The 14,463-nt window shown below is 48.4% G+C and overlaps 1 protein-coding gene across 1 annotated transcript in view; it reads right to left on the minus strand.

Moving 5' to 3' along the window:
* The window catches only part of mapkap1 (MAPK associated protein 1), a 51,989-nt gene that overhangs the window by 9,553 nt on the left and 27,973 nt on the right, over nucleotides 1-14,463 (minus strand). The window contains exons 7-9 of the mRNA XM_034290013.1: nucleotides 14,098-14,207; nucleotides 4,263-4,370; nucleotides 3,684-3,824 (exon numbers count right to left, since the gene is read on the minus strand). Of these exons, the coding sequence (XP_034145904.1) occupies nucleotides 3,684-3,824; nucleotides 4,263-4,370; nucleotides 14,098-14,207 (359 nt within the window). The remainder of the gene's footprint in view (nucleotides 1-3,683; nucleotides 3,825-4,262; nucleotides 4,371-14,097; nucleotides 14,208-14,463) is intronic.

Below are 14,463 nucleotides of genomic sequence, written 5' to 3' on the forward strand. Positions count from 1 at the left end.
AGGGAGTGAGAAAGAGATGGCAGAGGTCAGATTCCCTCCAAAGTGAATTTTCTCTCCATCCTCCATTTTGAGGGGACACGGCATCGTAAAGTGTAGTCAGCGTAATTCGTTTGGTGGCGGCTGTGTGGCCATAATCTGTCATCAGTCCCGCTCGCCGCCTGCGCCCACATGCTTTAGATAGATAGACAGACAGACACAGACACACACACATACATAAATACATACATACGAAGGGGTGGAAAAGATGTTCATAGACCAAGAGGTCTGACACCGTAGATGAAGGATGCCCCTGTAAAGGGATTCCATAGGGCTATTCAATCAAACACGATAACCAGGCTAGCATGGACCGATAACACGATAACCAGGCTAGCATGGACCCGGTGAAGGAAAATGGCCATCCTTAGTTTCACACTGCAGGGAGGTGTGAAGTTAGAGTTTATATTTGTTCCATCGTTATAAATCAACCAAACGCCCACAGATCTCTTTCAAAGAATGTAACCTAAAGATGCCACCCTCTCACGGTTGTATTTTTCTGGCTGTTGATCCAAAAATTTGTCCATAGCCTTCAATGAGGCCTTTGTTCAAATAGTTATAATTACCAAGTTCTACCTGAATGCCCTTTTCCCAAAGATGCGGAGGGCTCTTAACCAATGTGAACTGAGGTAAAACCAAAACAACAGGATGAAAACAAAAGGCACAAAGCTCGGCCAACTTCTTCAAACTTTTATTCAAGCAGGAAACGTTGATGTTTTAGCCCTCAGATTTGATAAAGTTTAAAAATGAGCCGAAGCGGCAACAAGACACAGGACATTTAGTGTTTTTCCTATTAGGCTGATGTATTTTAAAAAGCTAATCTAATGCTTTTCATTCTAACTGTTGTAGTGGTCCATCGTCATGAATATAGCTCCTTAAATTCCCTGGACGGGTTGACGCAACAGAATGGGGACAACTCAGGAACTTCTGTGTTTTCCACACGTTTTCAATAGGTTATCAGGCAAGCTAATGGACTGGATCAGATCTGCACTTTGATGCTCCCTATTCGAGGGGACGGAGGGTAGACTGGATACACACTGGCGTGCACAAACGCACGCACGCACAGAGAGAGAGAAAAATAAAGTGGGGACTGGTCTATGACAGATGTGTCAGTTGTCAATCAGAAAAGCTAAAGTGAAGGAGTACAGGCGAAAGGGTTGAGAGATGAATCAGCCTGTCAGTCAGCCACCATTCACCAATTCTACAGAGAACAGCAAAATCCACCCTGCACCCTAAATGACAGCCTATACCCTATTTAGTGTACTACTTTCGACCCAAGGCCCAATATTTGTGATGCTGTTCCGTGGTCCACTAGGAGACAGCAGGGAGGCCCATTTTTTTTAAATGCCTTTACTGGAACGGGAGGTGGATTCTGACAGTCCCCTATTCTTCTGGGAAGAGTCGAGTAAAGTCGAGTTATCAATAAAATAAAAAGCATTCTGTTCATCGTACACTGAATACCCCCCCCCCCCCCCCCCCCCCCCCGCCCCCCAGTAAATATTTAAATGCCAATGAGCAAGTTTCCTGGTTGAAAAACAGACTGTGACACAAACTGTATACATCTTACGCAAATCACATTAACCACACAGATACAACATCTGATTAAAGATTTCTTTCCCCCTCCCTACCCCTGTACTGGAATGACAATTAAGGATCACCACTGGAGGGGAATTAGAGCGATCCCGGCAGACCTCATTCTCACTTCCACTCTATACATCATGGCCACCAATGTAATATGGACTCAGTCACTTGTATTGATGATAATGGTTATTAAATTGCCACCCTATTTTTCCTTGGCCACATGGAATTGGTTGCTATAACAAGCCCTAATCCAATTCAGTGACAGAGGCCTCGCCTAATGCTATGTGATAGGGGCAGATTGAGCATCACATTGAGGTTATTAGAAAAATTAAGACGGGGGGGTGGCACCCCCAGACCCCCCGCCACGGACGACCACCATCTCCTCCCCCTTCCTCACGGGCGTCTAGTTAACCATTTCCCTGAGACATTAGCCGGCTTTTATAGGAAGGGAAGAGAGGACAGTCTGTGAGTGAGTTGTTCCCAAGTCTAACGAGAGACGACACGTTCCCAATAACCGACCCAGTAATTCGGCCCATTCTTTTCCCTCACCGCCGTTAACAGGTTTTATTAAACCAGCAGCATTGCACGGCCGTCGCCATCATCTTTTCTCATTAGCATCAATTAGGAGGAGCTGGGCTTTTCTAGGTGGAGGTCAACCTGAGCAGTGGGTGGAGCGTACGCTGGACACTGTCCAGATACCACCCAGCGTATGAATGCATGCTCACAAACACGAGCGCGCGCGCACACTCACATTTTACACAATCACTATGCTTCGGAGGACAAAAAAGTTATTCCCATTTAAAATTCTATTTTCCTTAACCCTAATCTTCCCCAAAAAACTACCCTAACCCTAAATCCATACTCCCTGACCCCAAGTGAAAATCATTTCAGGTCTGTTTTTCTCTGATGCTTCCCTGGTGTGAAGCTGCGGGTCCGGTCACCAGTGTTTCTGAGAGATAGGGAGTTTCCTGGGGTTTCTGAGACGATGGCAGCTAGCGAACTCCAGGGCTTAACCTCAGACAGATTCCTTCAGCGTGTCAGATTAAACAACGCTGCGGAAGCAGGAAAGAACTGAGTGGGGGAAAGGTGGCACTAAGCCTCACTGACAAACCATTGACGGGCTCTGGGGCTCGTCTCTTTGATTCCAGCCTTGTCGAGAACCGGGCTTCCCCAGTAGGGATGGAGCCCAGGTGTAAATCAGTAATGCCTTGAAACACTTTGAACCAATGAAACACTTAGCGTGGGCGGAGCTTAAAAAGGATGTTGACAAGTGGGACAGCAGTGTGATCTGGGTTCTAATCCCGGAGGCGGGGTTCTGACATTCTAGTGTCTGGGAGTCTCGCAATATTGGAAAGACTGACTGTAATTAAACCTCTAATGCAAAATAGTGCAAGTACAACTTTAAATAAGGCTTATGAGTAGTTTAAACATGCACACTCATGGTTCAGAAGAACAGTGCACGCTCATGGTTAAGATTAGTCTGTCGCTCTATATAACACCATATACATCACCTTATTACCTGTAGGTATAGAACCTAAGTCCAACAGAATTATTTCTATTGGTCCCTATGAATCATTAAATCCTTTTGACCAAACCCGGTGGGCTGTAATCAGAAGGAATGAGATGCCAGTTGGTACGCATCCTCTTGTCACCATCTGGTCTGAGTTAGCTCTCATTACCCAAACCTCAAAGCCAACGGGACAATGCTGAAGCCGTTACCGTGGCAGATCGCTGCAAACAACAAGACAGACGCCGCTTTTCAAGAAGTGACCCCGGGACCCTGGAGTGACCTGTGGGGACATGATTTGAGGGGGAGATTTTGTTTCTCTCTCCTGTCATGCCCACATCACCCGGCTGAAACCTAACCTGGTCTAAATGCCCGGCCGACTAATTTGAAGCAGAGAACGGCCCAACTCGAAAACCATTAATGCACGAACAGGATTAAACAATCTCCACTGAAGTCAAAGAGCCTCGCTTTTTTTTTTTTTTCGCTCTGGAAGGCCCGGCCAAGGACCAAACACAGGGCATAGGGAGGCCAGCAGGTCAGGTTGGGGGCCAGGGTTGTTTACCAAGCTGTACGTCGGTGGTGAAGCGGAGCTTGTGGATCATGCTGATCTTGAAGGACTTGTAGTGGTGGCTGCTCAGCATGTCCTGCACTGTGGTGATATCGATGGGGGGATCCTCCTCAGAGCTCTCTTCCCCTCTGGAGCCTGAGACACACGGTGAGAGGGAAACGGGGAGGAAGACGGACACAGCGACAGTAACGGGGGAGAGGAAGAGAAAGAAAACAGAGAGACTACTTTCAAATTCAGGAGGATATGACAATGCACTGGGTCCTAAAACATCATCCATTAGAGGAGGTGTTGACAGGAACACAGAGAACGATACTCCGCGTCGGGCCAAGTTGCTATTTGACCCTGCCACTAACAGTTGGGGTCAGGGTGGGGTCGGGGGGGTCAATTCCTTTAAAAACCCAGTCAATTCTGAGAGGAAACCTGATAGTAATTCCGTATGTTCCAAAGTGAAGAAGGTCGTCATTACAGCGTTATTCTGAACCGCCTGAGATTTAAAAGGAATTGACCCAATCACTACAATTGGATCTGGGGAAAGGAAGTTGATGGTGGACCATGCCGAAGCAGGACACTCACTGTTCTCCCTGACCAGGCAGAACTCCAGGGTCGTCTGGCTTTCCAGGGTGCAGTCCAGATCCACGGCCACATTGGGTTCCATCTGCTTCTCCAGCCGGTACATGGGACCTGTGGAACAGCAAGCCAGGAGGTTGACGCTTTGCCTGGTTGACTCCACAACAACCCAGGCATGACCAAATAGAACCAACGGCCAGGGGGAATTAACAGAGTGGGAATCACACACGACGTTAACATCAAGTTAAAACGCTTTTATTTTTAATGTAGAATAAATTAATACAATTTTTAGTTTATATTACGTCACCACGCCAAAGGTCATTAGGAAAGGTCATTTCTGAATAAAACGAAACATGCAGGAAGAGAGAGAAGGATGAGGGCAGGTAGGAAGAGAGAGAAGGATGAGGGCAGGTGGGAAGAGAGAGAAGGATGAGGGCAGGTAGGAAGAGAGAGAAGTATGAGGGCAGGTAGGAAGAGAGAGAAGGATGAGGGCAGGTAGGAAGAGAGAGAAGGATGAGGGCAGGTAGGAAGAGAGAGAAGGATGAGGGCAGGTAGGAAGAGAGAGAAGAATGAGGGCAGGTAGAAAGAGGAGAGAAGGATGAGGGCAGGTAGGAAAAGGAGAAGGATGAGGGCAGGTAGGAAGAGAGAGAAGGATGAGGGCAGGTAGGAAGAGAGAGAAGGATGAGGGCAGGTAGGAAGAGAGAGAAGGATGAGGGCAGGTGGGAAGAGAGAGAAGGGTGAGGACAGGTAGGAAGAGAGAGAAGGATGAGGGCAGGTAGGAAGAGAGAGAAGGATGAGGGCAGGTGGGAAGAGAGAGAAGGGTGAGGACAGGTAGGAAGAGAGAGAAGGATGAGGGCAGGTAGGAAGAGAGAGAAGGATGAGGGCAGGTAGGGAGAGGAGAGCCAGACAACCAGAATTAGTGGAACACACAACAACAGCGCTCTTTGGCTCCCGCCACACTCGTCAAGACCAAGGGCCCAGAGGTCGACCGTTCTTTCTCATCCTGTACCCACAATCCCATCACCGTCCAGGGCGAGCTTTTGGCTCAGCCTAAACAAAAGGCCGCATTCAGCTTCTCCCTCCACCTCCCTCTCCACAGCACCCCCCCCCCCCCCGGCCTCTATTCATCTCTGCCTCCAGGCACGTCAAGGTCAGCGCCCCCCCCACTGTATTTAGACCACCGTAACCAGGAGCACAATTAGATTCGCAACCTTTTCCTTTTCTTCTGGGCAACTCTGAGCTTCCATAATGGGGACCCATTTTTGGGTGACCTCTTTGGGCCGGGGAGATAGCCAGATGCAATTATATCCCCCTCGGAAAAGACCAACAATGAAATAAAGTAAATGTGTACGGCTGTAACAGAAAGAATTATACTAGATCAGGGAGGGGGAATTGGAGTCTGTTTCCCCTCTATTATGGTTATAATGCTTTGCTGTTATCTCAAGAGATTGACTGGGCAGGCATTTCAATGCAGACACGCGACAGCACAACGTTCTATTCTTATGAAATGAAAACACACAGATTGGATAAAGCATAGCTGAAACGCACGCTGAAGTTAGGTGGCATTTAGCATTCTGCCCGCAAGGCCTAAGAATTTAAATCAGGCAGCCATCTGTCAATCGGTTGGTTCGCTTCAAAACACTGAACTTATGATACGTGCATGCGGTGATCTCAGCTTTTTAACGGAAACCAGAGGATATTTAAAGAGGTCGCAGTGACATAGAGATTGAATTAACAAGAATCTGGCGACGTGAAACAGGCACACTGCATTATATCTAAAGGTATAATTTAATCCCACTTGTCCCTCTGAATCAATACGTGTTGCATCTGAACGATGGCACAGGATGCGAACATCTCGGGCGGTCTCTCTAACTGGAAGCCCCCAGCCGTTCAGCCACCCAGCAACAGCCCTGTGTTGTTTAAGACGCCCCTTAAAAATCCACCAGAAAGGGGGCTGGCATGCATGTCTTATTCTTCTCCTGGTCTCTCGTTCCTGCAAAGGAGGATAAAAAAAAAAAAAAAAAAAAAAAATCTCCATAAAAGCTGCAAATCCTAAGTAGGGCAAAAGACTTTGGGCAATATTTACCCTTTCTCAAATACCGCGGGTTTCCAAAATGTCATCCGAGCCTCGGCAAGCCAGCAAAATAATATGCCTCGAAGCCCTGCAGCGTATCGTGGGTTCACCAAGTAAACAAACATGCTAAGGATGTGCTACAACCAACCACATCACAGACACGAGCGAAATATATGATAAAATCTGTGATCAGGATTATCTAATTACTGTTGGACTAAAGGGATCAAAACAGTGTGAAGGATGGACACCAGACGGCGCATGTGAATTTGTCCTCTGAATCTTTGGCGGGGGGGGGGGGGGCGCAAAACTGGAGGGGTCACGGCCGAGACGTGGAGTCAGAAGGAGGGCAAAAGAGTGTGACTAATGGCGAACACGGAAGATGACCTTTTCAGCCGCTGCACTCTGCAGAGATCCATGGTGAGCGGCTGAGACGGGACTCGTAAAATGACATGACCTCACAAAAAAAAAAACACACACGCTGAGAGGGAAATTCTCCGTCCCTTGGTGTGTAGTACGTCTGTTACTTTGTGAAAGTGCGCGTGCGTGCGTGCGTGCGTCTAACCTTTGAAGGGACCGTGGAGCAGGTGTATGCTTTTACTGCAGTTCACAGCAATATGTAATGATGGATTCAAACAAAGTAACCCGACTGAAGGTGACTGAAAACCCATCGCCGGAAAAGAAAACCGTTGAGCCATCTTTATTCAGGCCCGGGTAATACCAGAACATCTGTGAGCTTAGGTCAATTAGACAGACTCCATCCATCACCGCCCAACACGTGTTTAACACAGCAGTGTCCTAATACTGGACCGCCTGTTTTACGGACTAAACCTTGGCGCGGCCAAACACATTCAAACGGACCGGGGACAGGCGCAGCCGGCGCTGAGGGGAACGGGGGTTTGGACGGTGGCGTTGTAGACGCGGGCCAATGCCACAGGGAGAATTGGGCAGCACCCCCTTTTTGCCTCCATCAACTTTGAGGCCTTGCGGACTTGCATGGGGTCAGGGACGCCACCGCTGTAAAGTGGGGTTATCGGAGTGTTCGAGGCCTTCCTGTCAGCTTAAAATGAGACTTGGCCGTTCTCCTCTGCCCTCTCTCTTTACTCTGGTGGTTTTGCACGCAGGAAAGTTTTTTTGTTTGATCACTGCGTCCTCTATAAACTCCAGGGGCTGTAGTGTGTGAAAATCGCAGCTGTTCCAGAGACGCTGGAACCACCACGTCTGGCACCAACGATCATGATTCGGTCAAAGACGCTTGGAAATCGCAACCTACCCATTGTCAAGATCAGCTTTACAGACGGATGTGCAGCCATATGATTGGCTCTTTGAGTTCATAGGCAGGTGTACCTAGTGAAGTGGTGCTCAGTATAGCGACTCAGTATCTGTGAACGATGATTAAGGCGTTACACCAATTCCACTTTGGTTACAGTCACGTATGATCTGTGCCGGGGAGTCCCGCAGAGGTTGGTGCATACCGTCTCAGCGCCGTCCAGGTTGGCGCATACTGAATCAGCTCCGTCCAGTTTGGTGCATACTGAATCAGCTCCGTCCAGGTTGGTATATACTGAATCAGCTCCGTCCAAGGCAGTACATACTGAATAAGCTCTGTCCAGGTTGGTGCATACTGAATCAGCGCCGTCCAGGTTGGTATATACTGAATCAGCTCCGTCCAAGGCAGTACATACTGAATAAGCTCTGTCCAGGTTGGTGCATACTGAATCAGCGCCGACCAGGTTGGTGCATACTGAATCAGCTCCGTTCTGGTTGGTGTATACTGAATCAGCTCCGTTCTGGTTGGTGTATACTGAATCAGCTCCGTTCGGGTTGGTGTATACTGAATCAGCTCCGTTCTGGTTGGTGTATTCTGAATCAGCTCCGTTCTGGTTGGTGCATTCTGAATCAGCTCCGTTCTGGTTGGTGTATTCTGAATCAGCTCCGTTCTGGTTGGTGTATACTGAATCAGCTCCGTTCTGGTTGGTGTATACTGAATCAGCTCCGTTCTGGTTGGTGTATACTGAATCAGCTCCGTTCTGGTTGGTGTATACTGAATCAGCTCCGTTCGGGTTGGTGCATTCTGAATCAGCTCCGTTCTGGTTGGTGTATACTGAATCAGCTCCGTTCTGGTTGGTGTATACTGAATCAGCTCCGTTTGGGTTGGTGCATTCTGAATCAGCTCCGTTCTGGTTGGTGCATTCTGAATCAGCTCCGTTCTGGTTGGTGTATACTGAATCAGCTCCGTTCTGGTTGGTGTATACTGAATCAGCTCCGTTCGGGTTGGTGTATACTGAATCAGCTCCGTTCGGGTTGGTGCATACTGTGCGAGCTTTCGGATGTGTCCCGGCACAGTGCGCACTAGCGTCCCCTTGTGGCACTGTAAGTCAACTGCAAGCTCAGGTGTTGTCAAATACTGAAGGAGCACTTGCCTCCAAGGAGGTCGTTTGCGGCTAGAGGGCAGTGTTGTTAAAAGACAACCGGCTTGGCAGGATCGGCGTTGGACAACACGTCCCAATCGCCTCTTCTCCATAGTCTACTGGGGGCTGCGGCACTGAGGCAAGGCCGTAATTACGAATTGGACAGCGCGAAATTGCGTAGAATAAAGGGGGTCAAAAAAGCGGAAAAAATAGGAAACAGAAGGGGTAAAAAACAAAATGACATTTAAAAAAAAAATAAACAAAAACAACACTGTCGACAGTGAAACACAGAGGCTCACCTACTCACACAGACAAAGGCGAGGAGCGCGAGGAGCGCGAGGAGCGCGAGGAGCGCGCCGAGCACACCCCCCCCACCCCCCCCGGGGCTTCAGACCTCATTTGCAGTTCAAACACACGCGTCGTCCCAGGCCCAGCCATCACCCTCCTCCCCAAATGTCAACACAGTTTGCCAGATAATGTGCTCGAGACCCATTCAATACCCCCTTATCTTCTGGCACAGACCCACCCGTTTTATATTCCCCCAACCTTTGCACACAACGTCATATTTCATAGCGTTTAAAGCATCCGCGTCCGGCCATTTCGCTCGGTTTCCATTTATACCGCACAAACCAAGACCTTTTTGTATGTCTGTCGAGCTGCCAGGTGATTGCGTGTTTTCTTCCACGTGCCATTCGGTTTTGTTTTGGGCGTGGGGCATCTGATTATAAGCACGTTTGGAGGAGAGGGCTGTCAGTGATAAGGACTCTGCCCTTAAGGAAGGAGAGGTCGTGTCACCTTGTAGAGTGCTGAGGTGAATTTCATAAATAAAATGGCTGCATGACTACATTCAAACACATGCCAGGCTGGTCTAGACAAATTCAGAACAGCATTTTACAATGAACTATAGATATTTACCGCAGATTTTCCTTTGACCTAAAGTTTTCTTTGGGGAGGCACAAGATAGAACTAGGATTAACACGGCCAGCGTGCATTTAGGCAAAGTCACCAACTAGCGGGGAGTGGAATTCACTGATGACACGACAAAAAGGAATCTGTGAAAAATGTCACTTCACCAGACAATGAAAACGAAAATTGCCAATACCAGTATTATTTGGGTGCAAGTCAGGCCATTGATCCCATTTTAGTATTAAATCACTGGACTCTGCCACGAGGAGGTAAAAATCGTCATTCACCCATGGTGAGAAGGCGAGACCTTGAACTCTTATTGTGAAAAGAAAGCGAGGGAGAGATTGAAAGAGAGAACGAGAGACAGAGAAGATTGGAAAAGAGTCTCACTCTAGTGAGTAAATAAATAATCAATACTCATCTAAATGCAAATGAGAGAGTAGCCAGACCTTTCTTCATAGTGTGTGTGCATGAGTGAGTGTGTGTACGAGTGAGTGTGTGTATGTGTACGTGTGTGTGTGTGTGTGAGTGAGAGAGAAGTGGTGTTTGGGGTTATCAACCGGCCAATTTTCCACAGACACTGGGCCACAACCTAATCACCATCACTCAGGTCCTGGTCTGCAATGGATCTAGAAATAAATCCAAAGCATCACCTGTGCTCCCACCATGCTGGTTAGGCCAGGCACAGAGACCACGCTTCACTGGACTCAAAGGCTCTCTACACGAGTTTTGGTTGGCCACAGCGTTGACGCCGGGAAGCTTTGGTAATGACATCAGACGGAGCAGGTGCAGAAAAAAATTTAAGTGGTCAGCGCTAAGCCTTGTGGTATTCCATTTTAAAAGTATATTTAAAAAAATTTTTACAGTGGAGGCGTAACGTTGTACCTGTGATGCAGGCCAATTGTATGTTTTATGCTGAAATCCACTCTGAAATGCTTCATAACTGTCACTGCTCAGCCAAGATATCCCACGTGATGTTCTCTCAGGGAAGGTCACTCATTGGAAGAACGCAAAGAGCAAACCTCCACAAAACAGGAACATTTCGTCGTGAAAAAAAACCAACACCTATAGCATGCAAATAGTAAGTCCGTTAACGTGTTTCTGTGACAATATTTGTGGATGCCTTCAAAGCCAAAATGGCAGGTTAGCGGTTTATGAATTTGCCCCAAAGGCAGAAATAGTGGATTTAAGGGCAGACCTTAAATACCAACACTGAAGAGCCCCAACTGAAGTTTCCATTTAAAACGGTTAAGGTTAGGGCTACATCAAGACTAAGGACAGGGTGTGTGTTACAGTTCAAGTTGAGTGTAGGGACAAGCACTTCCAATGGTCAATTGTTCTCTAGAGCTTGCAGCCTGTTTGAAATCTAAGCCCTGCCCTCAACATTGAGGCAAACAATCACATGATTTCTGCCTCTGGAGTAGGGCTGCCTCTAGAATATGATTTAAGACAAATCTGCGCCAAGAGGATCTGACTCGTTTTTCTCTGACGAAACAAGAAGAGACCACAGAGATTTTGACACCTGTTTCTGCAGACAAAGGTGTCAGGAACAGGGGAAGCGTTCCGTGTTGACGTGTTCAATCTCGTATGTTGTCATCTCAGTTCTCTGGTTCTTGACAAGCACACACACAAGCAACAAACGCGCGCACAAGTTTGTCACACCGGCAGGGAAAACACACACCTAAAGAAGACAGGAAGCCCTTCAGAGGTCAGATAGGTGCTCAAAAGCCAGATTCACTCAGCTAGAACACATCTGCAAGTCACTGTCAAAGAGAGAGCTCAAAGAGCACTTAATGGCCGAGTCTTAGTTTGTTACTGCGTCCGCTGAGCTCACTGTTATTACAACGTTTATCCTTCATTATCGGTAATCTGCGGCACATGATAATAGCCGGTGTCGTGTTACGAAAAAGGATGATTCTCTCCAGTGAAATTGTGGCGCGGACACGGCGACCACCGCCCCTCGCAAGTCCAAGACGGCAGAGCAGGACACCGAGGAACAGTCTGCGTCTGCCCTATCTTTCACTCTTAACCTCTCCTGAATATCAGAGGAGCCCTGCCACCCGCACAGCCCTCACCTGAACTCAGTGCCAAAGGGCAACAGTTCGGATGACGTACCAGGCAGAATCTGGCAACGTTACACAGATAATGGGCCCCACTCAGTAGCTCCGCGGCTGGAAGGTGGACACTGACCGGTGGTTGTCCTCGGCAGACTGGGAAGTGGACTGTTTACCAGAGCGTTTGTCCTTCACCCCTGGGGGGGGTTGGGGTGGGGGGGGGGGCGTTCAAGATTAAATGAGTCCAAGTTTATTTTCTCTCTGTCAAATGAGCAATTGGGAACACTTTGATGAACTGGATAATTTCAAACACTTTCATGGGAATCTGGTGTGTGCGTGTGCCGGCGTGTACACATACATCTGTGTCTTAATGGTCGGGCGGGGGGGGGGGGGGGGGGGCTTGCAATAATATTTACTCCCACAGACACAGCCATTAAGACCATTTCAGTAAGCGATGGGGCATGGTTTCAGTTTCAAACCAAGAGCCTTCCTCAGGCCTCAATCCGCTGGTCGAATTCCCTTAACTGTTCCCAACTACAACTTCACACAGCTTCAGGCAAAAGCCCCGGGAAAAGAAAAAGCACCAAAAAAAAAAAACTTAAAGGAGAGAAATCCTGACAGCATGCAGGGGGGGTTTGTCCCTGACAGCTGTCCCGCCACATCTGGTTCCTTTTATACCCACCATATTAGTCATCCTCCTCCTCCAAAAGCAAACTGCCACAATCAATGGCGCAACAAAACCCGCCCGCCTCGAACTCCCTTTGAGTCGTCCATCAGCGAATGGAAAAACGGAGCTCATGTCCGGGAGAGGGAGTTGCGACTAAAATTATCTTGCCTGTCATCTGGCTTCAGCTAGCTGGACTCAACCGTGATTATTTCTTACGTTTTTCTTTAAGGGAGTATTATGGAATTGGTGTGAAATCTGGACAGCAAACTGCTTTTTTAGAAGCGGGCCGCTAAATAGGAAGATCCAGCCAAAAATAAATATATAAACATCCACATCCTGCAACTCACTAAGCAAGCATATCCAAGGAACAAAACCTCATCCAATTTTCATGGAGTTAAATGGCATTGGGCTTTCAGTAGCCAGAGGGTATACATGCTATTACATTCCTAGAGGAGGCTTTTAGCACAAATCACAGTTATAATAAGATAATGCCAAGGTACAAACTTTACCCGTTAACTTGTACTAATAGCTGTGCAGCACTGTATGTTGGGAGATTTGTATTTGCCATTATCAAACTCTTCCCCGGCCTAAGAATAACAACAGCAACCAGAATGCCTGGCTGCGCGGACATCGCACGTGATCGCAAGGATAAAAAAAAAAAACTAAACCAAAAAACAAACAAACAGCTCTAAAAAAAACAGGCTAGGACAAAGCCCATCTACGCGACAGGGTTACCTTTGTGGAAAGGTTGGCACCATTTGAGGGTGCTAGTTAAGGGGTTGCTAATGGCCTCATCACTCGGGGGCACGGCACACGGCCGTCGGGGGGTCTCAAGCCATCACGAACGGGCCGGCAGACTTGCCATTGGCTTGTCCAGCCGGTGAGGGGCTCGTCGACCATTATCATCATCATCGTCTAACATCATCATCAAACATTGTCTCGTGTGGGGGGGTGACAGCAGGCCGCTGAGGATGGACGAGGTCATTAGAGCGGGAGGGCGCGGGGGGGTGCGGGGAGGGCGCGGGGAGGACGCGGGGCCTCGCTGGCGATCAGGCCGGGGCGTATCGGCGTCCTCCCCGGCTGATGAAAGGGTCGGTCAGCTGTAGTCCGGGCCGCGGAGGAGGGGAGAGGCAAGGACAACGCGTGGTAAGACACCTCCCCCCCCCCCGTCCCCCCCCTGCGAGTATCACATTCTCAATCATACACACGTGTATTCATTACATGAATCCTTCCATCCGCTCATTATGCGCTCAGCGGATCATTGGCTCCTGTGTCTTGTTCTAATTCCCATTGTGTGTTGTCGTCCCCCCCCCCCCCGGCCACGGAGAAGCACCATCTCTTCCGGGCCTTTTATCGCCGGCGGGGGCCCGGGCAGAGTGGTTCAGACGCGATCCGTTATGTCGGACTTTTGTATTAAAACCTCAGACGCTATCAGATCCCAGGGTGATCCGGGCGTGACAAATTAAACAGCATATGGCAGAGCTATCAGAGATCGAGCCCTGATGGCTTTCCCACCATCCTCTGAGCTGATAGGTGCGGGGGGGGGGGGGGGGGGGGGGGAGTACTTTGTGTGAAAACAGCAACACAGAAAGAGGCGCGTTTAACACAAACACACACACACTCAAAAAACGAAGCGTACCGCCGTCTTACAAATGCAATTAATGATATTTGGTGCTCTATAACAGCATCAACGGGGCTTTATGAGCCTGTGATAAAGCATCTAAACATCAACCTGAGCCTTTCTGGGAGCCTTTCCGTTTCTTCAGCGCCTTCTGCAGGATCTCCTTCATGGTAACCTTCATACTGTCTACCGGGATCAGGGAAAAACCATGAGCAGCATTTCTGTAGGAGAAACGGGGAGAGGACAGGGGAGAGAGAAAGAGACAGAGGGTGAGGAAGAGCAGGAGAAACAGAGGAAGAGAATAAAAATGGAAGATAAATTAGTTATGTAAGTGAAGGTAAAAAAAAATAAAATAACACAAACACCCACAAACAAAGTGACAATAAAAGCGCCATCCTCAGCAAAAGTGGAACAAATATCAGTAAGCCGTCGTGGGTTGACTCGGGGACACTCGCGCCTGATTTGTTATCCTCTGAG

This window comes from Esox lucius, chromosome 23 (genome assembly GCF_011004845.1).
Source record: "Esox lucius isolate fEsoLuc1 chromosome 23, fEsoLuc1.pri, whole genome shotgun sequence".
Lineage (NCBI taxonomy): Eukaryota > Metazoa > Chordata > Actinopteri > Esociformes > Esocidae > Esox > Esox lucius.